The following is a 14,276-nucleotide window of genomic DNA, read 5'->3' on the forward strand; positions in this document are numbered from 1 at the left end:
GGTGTTGGAGGGAGGGAATGTTGGGGACGGGGGTGAGAGAGGGTGTCAGGGGGAGAGGGTCTTGGGGTCAGGTTAACAGAGGGTTGGGGGCTAGTTGTCGGCTGGTACAGTGGCAGGCAACACCTTCTGGATAGCCAGCGGGCGAAAAATAGCAGAAGAGAAAGTTTTTGGGAAGTTTTTAAAGCATTTCTAAAGTCAGTTTTGACAAACAGCCCTGGTGTCTTTTTGGGATCCATTGTGTTCTGTGATTCTGACTGAGTTTTCTTCTTATTCCTCCCCCACCTACCCAGTGCAGATTAACCTTGCCGGGTTTTAATCGAACCTAGCCATGACGACGCATGTCACCCTGGAGGATGCTCTGTCCAATGTGGACCTTCTGGAGGAGTTACCTCTCCCTGACCAGCAACCATGCATCGAACCACCTCCCTCCTCCATCATGTACCAGGTAGGTGTGGCCTCCCTGACACCTCGAGCTAATCTCAACTGGGACAAGTAGGCACCCGATCAACTCTCCCACAGTAACGTAAAGGTAAAGCCAATATTGTCCCAGAGATTAGTGAAGAATTCGGAAGATTGGCAATACATATTGGGAAGTGCGAAGCCAATCCTTCCACCCCAGATTCCTGCATTTGCACAGTAAGAGTAAAACCAACATTGTCCCAGAGGACCATGGGGACGCTGTCTCATTACAGAAACAACTGATAGAGGCTTAACCTGAGGATCACCACATCTCAGGTGAGGGACAAGCTGAGGAAGGGTGGAACTTCATGGTGAGTTCCAGGGGTAACTGTTGTATCAGATCCAGTGAATTAGGAACTCATTGAGCAGGCAGTATATTGATTGAAGTTACTGCTAACTTGTTTATATTAACTTAGACTGAGGCCATTTTAAGGAGACTATAACTGGGCTGTGCTCCAATCCAGCCACTGAGCCCAGAGATAGTAACCTGGCCTACTATTGACTGGGAGCCTGCTCCAATGATTACCAACAAAGTTTATAATTGTCCACGATCCAGTCTCTGGGTAGGAAGGGGGTTTGGTGGACTCTGACAGCACATGGGTCATGTCTCCATGTTGTGTTTGTACACTGTAGAGTGTGTCCATTTCTGTAAACTCTTCCACTGCTGTCCTTCATCTTCAGGCGAACTTTGACACCAACTTTGAAGACAGGAATGCATTTGTTACTGGGATCGCCAGGTACATCGAACAGGCCACAGTACACTCGAGCATGGTAAGCAGCTCTCCGCCCGAGGAGGATGGACGTCACTCAGCTCTGTCCACAACCAGCTCCTTCCACCCCCACTAACCGGAATGTCTTCGATGCCCCAGGAATGAACCCTTGACCAATTTGAGGATGCTCCTTGAAAATACCCGACTCTGGGAAAACGTTACAAGATCCCAACGTGACAGTTCAGTGGTGTCTGCAATATACTGCACTATTTAAGACTGAGTAACCTGTGCCTGGTTCTACACTCAGTAAAAGCCCTGTCCGAAACGTTCATTTGCCTGCTCCTCGGATGCTGCCTGACCCTGGCCCTCACTGTCCAAACCAATCCCAGTGTCAGTCTCTGACCCTCACTGTCAAACCCAATCCCAGTGTCAGACTCTGACCCTCACTGTCGAACCCAATCCCAGTGTCAGTCTCTGACCCTCACTGTCAAACCCAATCCCAGTGTCAGTCTCTGACCCTCACTGTCAAACCCAATCTCAGTGTCAGTCTCTGACCTCCACTGTCAGAACCAATCCCAGTGTCAGTCTCTGACCCTCACTGTCAGACCCAATCCCAGTGTCAGTCTCTGACCCTCATTGTCAAGACCAATCCCAGTATCAGTTTCTGACCCTCACTGTCAAACCCAATCCCAGTATCAGTTTCTGACCCTCACTGTCAAACCCAATCCCAGTGTCAGTCTCTGACTCTCACTGTCTGACACAATCCCTTTGTCAGTCTCTGACCCTCACTGTCACACCCAATCCCAGTGTCAGTCTCTGACCATCACTTTCCAACCCAATCCCAGTGTCAGTCTCTGACCCTCACTCTCTGACACAATCCCATTGTCAGTCTCTGACCCTCACTGTCACACCCAATCCCAGTGTCAGACTCTGACCCTCACTGTCAAATCCAATCCCAGTGTCAGTCTCTGACCCTCACTGTCAGAACCAAGCCCAGTGTCAGTCTCTGACCCTCACTGTCAGACCCAATCCCAGTGTCAGTCTCTGACCCTCACTGCCAAACCCAATCCCAGTATCAGTTTCTGACCCTCATTGTCAAGACCAATCCCAGTATCAGTTTCTGACCCTCACTGTCAAACCCAATCCCAGTTTCAGTTTCTGACCCTCACTGTCAAACCCAATCCTAGTGTCAGTCTCTGGCCCTCACTGTCCAACCCAAACCCAGTGCCAGTCTCTGACCCTCACTGTCTTGACACAATCCCAGAGTCAGTTTCTGACCCTCACTGTCAAACCCAATCCCAGAGTCAGTTTCTGACCCTCACTGTCCAACCCAATCCCAGTGTCAGTTCTGACCCTCACTGTCCAACCCAATCGCAGTGTCAGTTTCTGACCATCACTGTCTGACCCAATCCCAGTGTCAGTCTCTGACCCTCACTGTCTTGACACAATCCCAGAGTCAGTCTCTGACCCTCACTGTCAGACCCAATCCCAGTGTCAGTCTCTGACCCTCACTGTCCAACCCAATCCCAGTGTCAGTTTCTTTCCCTCACTGTCAAACGCAATCCCAGTGTCAATCTCTGATCCTCACTGTCAAACCCAATCCCAGTATCAGTTTCTGACCCTCACTGTCAAACCCAATCCCAGTGTCAGTCTCTGACCCTCGCTGTCCAACCCAATGCCAGTTTCAGTTTCTGACCCTCACTGTCAAACCCAATCCCAGTTTCAGTTTCTGACCCTCACTGTCAAACCCAATCCCAGTGTCAGTTTCTTTCCCTCACTGTCAAACCCAATCTCAGTGTCAGTCTCTGACCCTCATGTCAAACCCAATCCCAGTGTCAGTTTCTGATCCTCACTGTCAAACCCAATCTCAGTATCAGTCTCTGACCCTCACTGTCAAACCCAATCCCAGAGTCAGTCTCTGACCCTCACTGTCAAACCCAATCCCAGTGTCAGTCTCTGACCCTCACTGTCAAACCCAATCTCAGTATCAGTCTCTGACCCTCACTGTCTGACACAATCCCAGTGTCAGTCTCTGACCCTCACTGTCCAACCCAATCCCAGTGTCAGTCTCTGACCCTCACTGGCCAACCCAATCCCAGTGTCCGTTTCTGACCCTCACTGTCCAACCCAATCCCAGTGTCAGTCTCTGGCCCTCACTGTCCAACCCAATCCCAGTGTCAGTCTCTGACCCTCTCTATCCTGGTTGGATGAAGTGCACACTCTCATTAACAGGGTCACGATTTTTCTACTTTTCTCTTCAGAATGAGATGCTGGAGGAGGGACATGAATACGCAGTGATGCTGTACACCTGGAGGAGCTGCTCACGAGCTATTCCACAGGTAATTCTGGCGCCCAGTGGTGACAGGGATGCATATGACAACAAGTGCATTGATGTAACATCTTTTACCATGGTAACATGTCCCAGAATGCACCACAAGTATTATCAAACAAAAGTTTGACTCTAAGTTGCACATAGAGGTACTAAAGCAGTAGGCCAAAGTGCTTGATCCAGGAGGTACGTCTTAAAGGAGGAGAAAGGGTGGAGAGGTTTAGTGAAGTAATTATAGAACGTGGGAGCTGTTCGCACATTAATGAATGGTAGAGTGCTTAAAATCAGACAGTGTTAGGTGAGCACAGTGTTGCCAGAGGAGTCCATTCAGCCCATTGTGGCGATGATGGCTCGTTGAAAGGGTTGTGTAATTAATGCTACTCCCCTACTCCTTCTCGGCAGCTTGCAGTGCTCTCTCTTCAAGTATGTATCCAGTTCTCCTTTGAATATTGTGACTGAATCTGCTTCTTCCACCCTTTCAGACAACGCGTTCCACACCCCAGCACCTGCTCTTTATTTTTTATCATCCAGTTCTCCGAGCTTCCCCCCTGCCCCAGTACTCGTGTGCTGTCAATATTGCCACCACTTGGCAGCTCAAATCTGGATTTTGTTCAGGTCCTTCACTTACTGAAGAACTGTGAAGGGAGCTGATCGCCAGCACATGGTGCTGCTCATTAAAAAGCACAACATAGACACCAGTCCCTCCGTCCTGCTGCGCTATGCAATACAGTTGTGGCTGTACTCAACTCCTTCTGGGATCTGCTCCCTCGCTATTGGCTCCCCAGTCGGAGGTAGCAACCTCTCGCTATCCATCTCATCGCTACTATCTGCCTTCTGTCAGCGAACACAGCTTTTATTCAAGGTGATATATTATCGCCAATGACGTGAGTCCATATCTGGAGTGACCATTTTACCTGGGGCAGCTTATTGAATGTCTTTTCAAGCTTCAGTTATACTCATCCACCTTATTTCCCTGCTCGTTACAATCTTAAACACAAAATAATTTTGTCAGATGTGATTTCTCACAAAAGCACGTTGACTCCACCTAATCATTGTTGGGACTCCGTAATTGTCTTGTTTACGTAATCGATTTTAAATTAGATTACTTACAGTGTGGAAACAGGCCCTTCGGCCCAACAAGTCCACACCGACCCGCCGAAGCGTAACCCACCCATACCCCTACATTTACCCCTTACCTAACACTACGGGCAATTTAGCATGGCCAATTCACCTAACCTGCACATCTTTTGGACTGTGGGAGGAAACTGGAGCACCCGGAGGAAACCCACACAGACACGGGGAGAACGTGCAAACTCCACACAGTCAGTCGCCTGAGGTGGGAATTGAACCTGGGTCTCTGGCGCTGTGAGGCAGCAGTGCTAACCACTGTGCCACCGTGCCGCCCAAAACAGCCTGTTTTCCCAACAGCTAATGCCAGATTAACGTATTACATAGGATATAGAACTGTACAGCACAGGAACAGGCCCTTCGGCCCATGCTGTTGTGGTGGACCAGACCAGACCTCCTCAAAATATTTGAAGAAGCTAGCCCAGACCTTAACCTTTTCTTCTTTTGAAGGCCTTCATAAAGTGTCTGTTCCTGATGCAACGTGATTGGTCAAACCACTCAACATTAAGCAAAACCCACTTGATTTAAACGCTGCAGTTAAAGTACAGCCAAAGAAAGAGGAATTTAGAATCACTTAACAGATTGGAAACTTGACTGATTAGTATATACAGTAACTGTTACTAATTATCTGTTCCAATATGGTAACATCCCAAACCCCTTGACAAGGAGACAACCACTGAAGTTTCCAACTCTGTTGAGACCCCAATATCTTCTGATGTTATTGGGGAAAAACACCCCAGAAATCTAGATCTGTGAGAGCTGGCCACACCCATTCAGGTTGTTTTTAAAGAAAACCCCAAAACCTCCCAAGCTGTTTACTTGAGGTCTTCTGTAGCCAGTTCGGTATCTCTGCCTCACAACCTCTCTTTTAAAAAACCCAGCTAAAAATAACCTCTAAAAGTAACAGCATCATCACACATCCCAGTCGCAGTTCACAATACTTCGGCAAAGTTTGGAGTTGGAGCCCTGTACACCATTGTCTAGATGACTCATATAGATCAAGAAAAGCAGAGCTCCTAACCCCAAGAGAACATTACTCTATACCCTGCTACAGTCTGGGGGTGAGGGGGAGAAAAACTTTTCATCATTATTTTCTGTTTGTTACAATCAGGCAAAATCTATTCATGCCACTTCCCCATATATCCTACAGGCTTCAACTTTGCTGGGAAGACCATTAGGTGACACTTTAACAAATGCCTTCTGGAAGTCCAAATCCATCACATCAATCACATTACCCTCATCAATCTTCTCCCTTATTTTACCAAAAAAACTCAAACACATTAGTTGAACACAAATTGCAATTTACAAATTCACTTTCCTGAATTATTCAGTTTGTCCAAGTGACTGTTCATTTTGTCCCATTTCTAAAGGTTACCCACTCAACAACGTTAAACTAACTGGCATGTAGTTAGATTTATCATTGCATTTCTTTTTTAGAATAAGGACGTAATATTTGCAGTTCTCCAGACCCTTGGTACAGCCTGATATCTGAAAGGGTGAGGACTGTGGGCAGATTAGCCAGGGGAGAGGAGGCCCATGAGCTAACCTTTTGGTAAAATTTACCAATTTGTCATTGCCCAGATGCATCTCATACCTGTATAATTGTCTTTATTTACATTAAATATTCTAGTTTTGGACTTGGTATGTCATTCTGAAACTCAGTCTGGCGTTCACCATATTATGATTACTCTTTCCCCAGATAATCACTTAACATGAGATTATTAATTAACCCTGCCTCATGATACAAGACGCAATCTAAAATAGCCTATCCCCTAGTTAGTTCCACAGTGTGCTAATTACACTCTCAAAGTATTTACAAGAAAAGATCTACAAGGATGTTGTCAGGGTTGAAGGGTTTTAGCTATAGTTAGAGGCTGAATAGGCTGGGGCGGTTTTCTCTGGAGCATCACAGGCTGTGGGGTGACCTTATCCAATTTTATAAAATCATGAGGGGTATGGATAGGGTGAATAGCCAAGGTCTTTTGCCCAGGATGGGGGAATCCAAAACTAGAGGACTTAGGTTTAAGGTGAGAGGGGAAAGATTTGCAAGTGACCTAATGGGGCAACTTTTTCACACAGAGGGTGGTGCATATATGCACTATCAGAGGAAGTGGTGGAGGCTAGTACAATTACAACATTTAAAAGGCATCTGGATGGGTATATGAATAGGAAGGGTTTAGAGCGATAGGAGCTAAATACTGGCAAATGGGACTAAACTAATTTAGGATGCCTGGTCGGCATGGACGAGTTGGGGTCTGTTTCCATGCTGTACATCTCTTTGACTGTATCAGAAGTCATGAGTCACTAGGATATAGTCTAATAGATTTACTTGAAATCACAAGCTTTTGTATGCTGTCCCTTCATTGGGTGAAGGAGCAGCGCTCCGAAAGCTTGTGATTTCAAATAAACCTGTTGGACTATAACCTGCTTTTGTGTGACTTTGACTTTGTGCCAGCCCAGCAGCAGCATCTCCACGTCCATGGCTCTGTTGAACTTGCTCTCCAAGCTGCTTTTGTTCCTCCAGTTTATGTGAAAATTAATGATTCTCCAACTGTTATACTCCTGTTTTAAATGCTATTATTTTTCGATTGATACACTATCCAATCCTCAAGCTACTGAACAGAAGGCCCATAAACTGTCTCATCGGAGTTCCTACCCCTTTTAATTTCGAACAAACTGATCCTCCAAGCCGAGGTGCTTCCTCATAATCCGTTATGATCAAGGACCTTTGTCTTTTCTTCAACTGTCTGCTTGTTTTTTTTTTAAATTCCCTTCAAAAGGTAGGAAGGTGATGACTGAAATGATTTGTTGCGACCCGTGTGATTGTGAATAGGCCAACTTTATATCTGCTGTCCCGGACTTTTTTCTTTCTTTCTTTCTTTCTTTCTTGCTTTCTTTCTTTCATAACTTTAGCACTTATTTTTTCGTAAACCCCAGGTCAAGTGCAATGAGCAACCAAACCGTGTGGAGATTTACGAAAAGACAGTCGAGGTTCTGGAACCAGAGGTCACCAAACTGATGAAGTTCATGTATTTCCAGGTAATGGACCATTGAGCAGAGCCTCAGGCTGGACTGATCCCAGTGAAGAACGCAGGAATTTCTTGCCCATTTGACGGCGAGCCCATGTTTTCCTTCAAAGAGTGTGCCGAGATCCTTAGCGATGGCCTGCATCCCAGTGATAGAATTGGCACAACATCAGGATCTCTGACCAAACTGTTTATATTTTTTGGATGTTGGCGGAGTGACTTTTTTTCTTAATTCATTCATGAGAGTGTCCCAGGCTGGACCAGGAATTATTGCCCATCCCTCGTTGCCCCTTGAGAAGGTGGGAGTGAGATGCCTTCTTGAGCCACTGCAGTCCACCTGCTGTGGGCTGACCCACAATGCCCTTAGGGAGGGAATTCCAGGATTTTGACCCAGCGGCAGTGAAGGAACAGTGATACATTTCCAAGTCAGGATGGTGAGTGGCCAGCGATGCCCACATCCTGTTAGATGAAGGAAAAACCCTTGGTTTTAGTCTTGGTAACCTCCCTTCCTACTTTCAGTTTTAGCTGCTGTCAGCTGGGATCGTGAATGTGAAATGTTTTTGTTTGCTGTCTTTCTCATCAGTTTGATGCAGTTCTCGTTTCTGTTTGTATGAAACAGCGCAAAGCAATCGAGCGTTTCTGTAGCGAGGTGAAAAGGCTGTGTCACGCTGAGAGACGTAAGGACTTCGTGTCAGAGGCGTATCTGCTGACCCTGGGCAAGTTCATCAACATGTTCGCTGTGCTGGACGAGCTGAAGAATATGAAATGTAGCGTCAAGAATGACCACTCGGCTTACAAGAGGTCAGTGCGGCTGAGTGCTGAAGGACACTGGACAGGAGGTGGTCATTAGGCCCCGTCCCCCAGGGATAGCAGGAGGCCGTTCGGGCCCGTCACCCAGGGACAGGAGGTGGCCATTAGGCCCCGTCACCCAGGGATAGCAGGAAGTCGCTCGGCCCCATCACACAGAGACAGCAGGAGGCCGTTCGGCCCCGTCACCCAGGGACAGGAGGTGGCCATTAGGCCCCGTCCCCCAGGGATAGCAGAAAGTCACTCGGCCCCATCACACAGAGACAGCAGGAGGCCGTTCGGCCCCGTCACCCAGGGACAGGAGGAGGCCATTCAGCTCCATCACCCAGGGACAGGAGGAGGCCATTCAGCCCTGTCACCCAGGGACAGGAGGAGGCCGTTCGGCCCTGTCACCCAGGGACAGGAGGAGGCTGTTCAGCCCCTCACCCAGGGACAGGAGGAGGTCGTTCGGCCTTGTCACCCAGGGACAGGAGGAGGCTGTTCAGCACCGTCACCCAGGGACAGCAGGAGGCCGTTTGGCCCAGTCACCCAGGGACAGCAGGAGGCCGTTCGGCCCTGTCACCCAGGGACAGGAAGAGGCCGTTCGCCCCCATCACCCAGGGACAGGAAGAGGCCGTTCGGCCCCGTCACCCAGGGACAGGAGGAGGCCGTTCGGCCCCGTCACCCAGGGACAGGAGGAAGCCATTCAGCCCTGTCACCCAAGGACAGCAGGAGGCCGTTCGGCCCTGTCACCCAGGGACAGGAGGAGGCCGTTCGGCTCCATCACCCAGGGACAGGAGGAGGCCGTTCGGCCCTGTCACCCAGGGACAGGAGGAGGCCGTTCGGCTCCATCACCCAGGGACAGGAGGAGGCCGTTCGGCCCTGTCACCCAGGGACAGGAAGAGGCCGTTCGCCCCCATCACCCAGGGACAGGAAGAGGCCGTTCGGCCCCGTCACCCAGGGACAGGAGGAAGCCATTCAGCCCTGTCACCCAAGGACAGCAGGAGGCCGTTCGGCCCTGTCACCCAGGGACAGGAGGAGGCCGTTCGGATCCATCACCCAGGGACAGGAGGAGGCCGTTCGGCCCTGTCACCCAGGGACAGGAAGAGGCCGTTCGCCCCCATCACCCAGGGACAGGAGGAGGCCGTTCGGCCCCGTCACCCAGGGACAGGAGGAGGCCGTTCGGCCCCGTCACCCAGGGACAGGAAACGGCCATTCAGCTCAATCACCCAGGGACAGCAGGAGGCCATTTGGCCCCGTCACCCAGGTACAGGAAGAGGCCGTTCGGCCCCGTCACCCAGGGACAGGAAACGGCCATTCAGCTCAATCACCCAGGGACAGCAGGAGGCCGTTTGGCCCCGTCACACAGGGACAGCTGGAGGCCATTCAGCCCCATCATCCAGGGACAGGAGGAGGCCGTTCGGCCCCGTCACCCAGGGACAGGAGGAGGCCATTCGGCCCCATCACACAGGGACAGCAGGAGGCCGTTCAGCCCCATCATCCAGGGACAGCAGGAGGCCGTTCGGCCCCGTCACCCAGGGACAGGAGGAGGCCGTTCGGCCCCGTCACCCAAGGACAGCAGGAGGCCGTTCGGCCCTGTCACCCAGGGACAGGAGGAGGCCGTTCGGCCCCATCACCCAGGGACAGGAGGAGGCCGTTCGGCCCCGTCACCCAGGGACAGGAGGAGGCTGTTCGGCCCCGTCACCCAGGGACAGCAGGAGGCCGTTCGGCTCCGTCACCCAGAGACAGGAGGAGGCCGTTCAGCTCCATCACCCAGGGACAGCAGGAGGCTGTTCGGCCCCGTCACCCAGGGACAGCAGGAGGCCGTTCGGCCCCGTCACCCAGAGACAGGAGGAGGCCGTTCAGCTCCATCACCCAGGGACAGCAGGAGGCTGTTCGGCCCCGTCACCCAGGGACAGCAGGAGGCCATTCAGCTCCATCACCCAGAGACAGCAGGAGGCTGTTCGGCCCCGTCACCCATGGACAGCAGGAGGCCGTTCAGCTCCATCACCCAGGGACAGCAGGAGGCCGTTCGGCCCCGTCACCCAGGGACAGGAAGAGGCTGTTCGGCCCTATCACACAGGGACAGCAGGAGGCCATTCAGCTCCATCACCCAGGGACAGGAGGAGGCCATTCAGCTCTGTCACCCAGGGACAGCAGAAGGCCATTCGGCCCCGTCACCCAGGGACAGGAAGAGGCTGTTCGGCCCCGTCACCCAGAGACAGGAGGAGGCCATTCAGCCCCGTCACCCAGGGACAGCAGGAGGCTGTTTGGCCCCATCACACAGGGACAGCAGGAGGCCGTTCGGCCCCGTCACCCAGGGACAGGAGGAGGCCATTCAGCCCCATCACCCAGGGACAGCAGGAGGCTGTTTGGCCCCATCACACAGGGACAGCAGGAGGCTGTTTGGCCCCATCACACAGGGACAGCAGGAGGCCGTTCGGCCCCGTCACCCAGGAATAGCAGGAGGCCATTTGGCCCCGTCACTCAGGAATAGCAGGAGGCCATTCAGCTCTGTCACCCAGGGACAGGAGGAGCCCGTTCGGCCCTGTCACCCATTGATAGCAGGAGGCCTTTCGGCCCCATCATCCAGGAATAGCAGGAGGCCATTCGGCCCCGTCACCCAGGGACAGGAGGCAGCCGTTCGGCCCCGTCATCCAGGTATAGCAGGAGGCCAGTTAGACCTCTCTGAGCTGATACAGAGGTACAAGATGAGGCCATTCAGTCCATCAGACCTGTCATACACATGAGGCGGTTCACTGCAGCAGTACTCCTGCCCAGTCTCGTGTAAATGGGGATAACGTCCCCTCAGGCTCCTTGGGCCGAACAGATGTGTCCCAACCTCCCCAGGACCTGTCATCCCCTACCCCAATACTCTGACCCAAATCCAGGATCCAATGCTGCGGGCCTCGCTCACTCCTGAAGTAGGTGAGAGCGAGCAGCTCTGATTGGCCAATAATTCTCAGGCCATCCCATCCTTGAGGGGTGGGATTTGCCCCTCCGTGGGACGGCCCATGTTCCCCTCAACAGATGCCCCACCCTCCCGACTAACTACAACCCTACTCCACCCCATCCTGCCAACCCAGTGAGGGGTCGGTATGTTTGGGACAGGATGGGGATTGTGGGGCTGTCACTCAGCGGGGAGTGTGAGACCACAAAATAAAGGATGGCCATTCAGCCCATCGGGTCTGTTCCACCAGTCTTTCACATTATGATGTGTGCAATCCCAGGTGAGGATCAGGATCAGGGAGGAAAGGGGTGGTCTGAGAAGGAGAGAAGATTGGGATGGAGCAAAATGAATCCAAAAGATTTAGAAAAATGGTACTGAATCTCTGAGGTTTCTCGATGAGGTGACTCACTCTGAGTCTTCAATCGTTCCAGGGCTGCCCAGTTCCTGAGGAAAATGGCTGACCCCCAATCCATCCAGGAATCTCAGAACCTTTCCATGTTCTTGGCAAATCACAACAGAATAACCCAGGTAACGTTGGGGGGCTGCGGGGATGGGAATGGGAATGGGAATGGGGATGGGGAAGGGGAAGGAGTTGTTGTCGTCTCAGGCAGATCAGGGGATGAGGAGAAAATGAGGACTGCAGGTGCTGGAGAGTCAGAGTGAAGAGTGCAGCGCTGGAAAAGCACAGCAGGTCAGGCAGCATCCGAGGAGCAGGAGAGTCGAGGTTTTGAGCATAAGCTCTTTGTCAGGAATTTTTAGATGAGGGGATGATCCATTTTGGAAGAACGTGGTGAGAAATTCCAGAGTTAGGTTTCAAAAAAAAAACACATTGGGACTCACACCAGGATCAGTCCAGCCTGAGCTGTGAACAAACGCAACGGGTAGTGTCTAGAATGAAAATGGAAAATGCTGGAGAACCTCAGCTGACAGAGAGAGAAGTATTGAGTAAATGTTTAGTCTCATACAATGATCCTTTGGAGCTGAAGAACAACACCTTGCGTTCAGTCTGACGATTTTTTGTTTAGCTTTTACAGGCACACCCAAGATTAACTGCAGTGAGTGTGTGTGCGCTGGGGATGGGAGAGGGTGGAAGGCCAGGGGACTTGGACAGAGGGGTACCTGGGTGGGGACCGCTCACAGCACAATGCTTGGAGACTCGGTTGATCGCTTCTTGATGGAGCTTAGGGTGGCACGGTGGCTCAGTGGTTAGCACAGCTGCCTCACAGCGCCAGGGACCCGGGTTTGATTCCAGCCTCAGGTAACTGTGTGGAATTTGCACGTTCTCCCCATGTCTGTGTGGGTTTCCCCTGGGTGCTCTGGTTTTGTCCCACAATCCAAAGGTCTGCAGTTCAGGGTGGATTGGCCATGTGAAATGTAGGGTTACAGGGATAGGGTAAGGGGTGGCTCTGGGTGAGATGTTTTTTAAGGGGCCGAATGGCCTGCTTCCACACTGTAGGGATGCTATGATGACTCTGTATTTCAGTGCCTGCACCAGCAGCTGGAGGTGATCCCTGGTTATGAGGAACTCCTGGCTGATATCGTCAATATCTGCGTCGATTACTACGAGAATCGAATGTACCTGACCCCCAGCGAGAAACACATGCTGCTGAAGGTAATGGCTCATTATCGCGTGGAACATGACCCAGGTGGCTCTGCAGAAACCCAGTGTGTAGGATGTGTGAAATCATCTGTGTTAGACACGCGTCTGCATTCTCCTCTTCCCATCATCTCCAACTTCCGACATCCGATTAATCTCAGTAAATACGGAGCGACTGAAGGGTCAGCCCAGGTCATGAGGAGATTGAATAACTCTGGGAGACTTTTGCAGGATTGTGTGGAAAGAGTAGAGGGAGTGGGACTAATTGGATAGTTCTGCAGGAGTGCCAGCACAGGTCCGATGGGCAGAGCGGTTTCCTATGTCGTGCCATTCCATGAGCTTTGTGGATTGAATCTTTGGTCTTCATTCGGGGATTACACTGAAAGGAAACACTGCAAAGGTAGGGCAGAGGATTGTGATCATGGAGAAACCAGGAAAAGATTGGTTAATAACAAGGCAGGCTGGAAATAGAGAGTGACAGAAAATAACCAATAAATATAAAAACACAAAGTACGTAGTTCTGTAAGTATATGAAAGGGAAAGGAAGCAATAAGGTGAGTATTGGTCCCTTACAAGGTGGATGAGACTTGCCATGGGTGACTGACTGTGTGGAGTTTGCACATTCTCCCTGTGTCTGCGTGGGTTTCCTCCGGGTGCTCCGGTTTCCTCCCACAGCCCAAAGGTGTGCAGGTCAGGGTGGATTGGCCACGAGAAATGTAGGGTTACAGGGATAGGGAATAGGAATAGCACGGTGAGCGGCACGGTGGCACAGTGGTTAGCACTGCTGCCTCACAGCGCCAGAGACCCGGGTTCAATTCCCGACTCAGGCGACTGACTGTGTGGAGTTTGCACATTCTCCCCGTGTCTGCGTGGGTTTCCTCCGGGTGCTCCGGTTTCCTCCCACACTCCAAAAATGTGCAGGTTAGGTGAATTGGCCACACGAAATTGCCTGTAGTGTTAGGTGCAGGGGTAAATGTAGGGGTATGGGTGGGTTGCGCTTCGGCGGGGCGGTGTGGACTTGTTGGGCCGAAGGGCCTGTTTCCACACTGTAATGTAATCTAATCTAATCTAATCTAATAGCAAAAAGATACAGGGATAGGAAAGACACTTGGAACTAATGTTTTGTATGTGTCTTCACAGTAGAAGGTTTCTCAAAAACAATCCCTAAGCTTAGAGAAAAGAGTCAGGAAATAGGGAGGGAGGAACTTAAAGCTGTCTGAGAGGATTTGGAACGAGGGGATCACTGTTTAAAAATCAGGGAGCACCCACTTAAAATAGAGGAGGTGACCTT

The 14,276-nt window shown here is 51.2% G+C and overlaps 1 protein-coding gene across 7 annotated transcripts in view; it reads left to right on the plus strand.

Annotated features, from left to right (window-relative positions):
- The window catches only part of cyfip2 (cytoplasmic FMR1 interacting protein 2), a 91,080-nt gene that overhangs the window by 13,580 nt on the left and 63,224 nt on the right, over positions 1-14,276 (plus strand). For 4 of the 7 annotated variants that reach the window (XM_043703145.1, XM_043703151.1, XM_043703149.1 and 1 more), the window contains exons 2-8: positions 296-445; positions 1,141-1,230; positions 3,431-3,508; positions 7,564-7,665; positions 8,272-8,453; positions 11,820-11,916; positions 12,872-13,000. In XM_043703145.1, the coding sequence (XP_043559080.1) occupies positions 329-445; positions 1,141-1,230; positions 3,431-3,508; positions 7,564-7,665; positions 8,272-8,453; positions 11,820-11,916; positions 12,872-13,000 (795 nt within the window). In that variant the 5' untranslated portion in view covers positions 296-328. Of the gene's footprint in view, positions 1-290; positions 446-1,140; positions 1,231-3,430; positions 3,509-7,563; positions 7,666-8,271; positions 8,454-11,819; positions 11,917-12,871; positions 13,001-14,276 lie in introns of all 7 variants that reach the window. The other 3 variants (XM_043703146.1, XM_043703147.1, XM_043703150.1) reach the window with 1 other exon arrangement.

This window comes from Chiloscyllium plagiosum, chromosome 14 (genome assembly GCF_004010195.1).
Source record: "Chiloscyllium plagiosum isolate BGI_BamShark_2017 chromosome 14, ASM401019v2, whole genome shotgun sequence".
In the NCBI taxonomy this organism is placed as follows: domain Eukaryota; kingdom Metazoa; phylum Chordata; class Chondrichthyes; order Orectolobiformes; family Hemiscylliidae; genus Chiloscyllium; species Chiloscyllium plagiosum.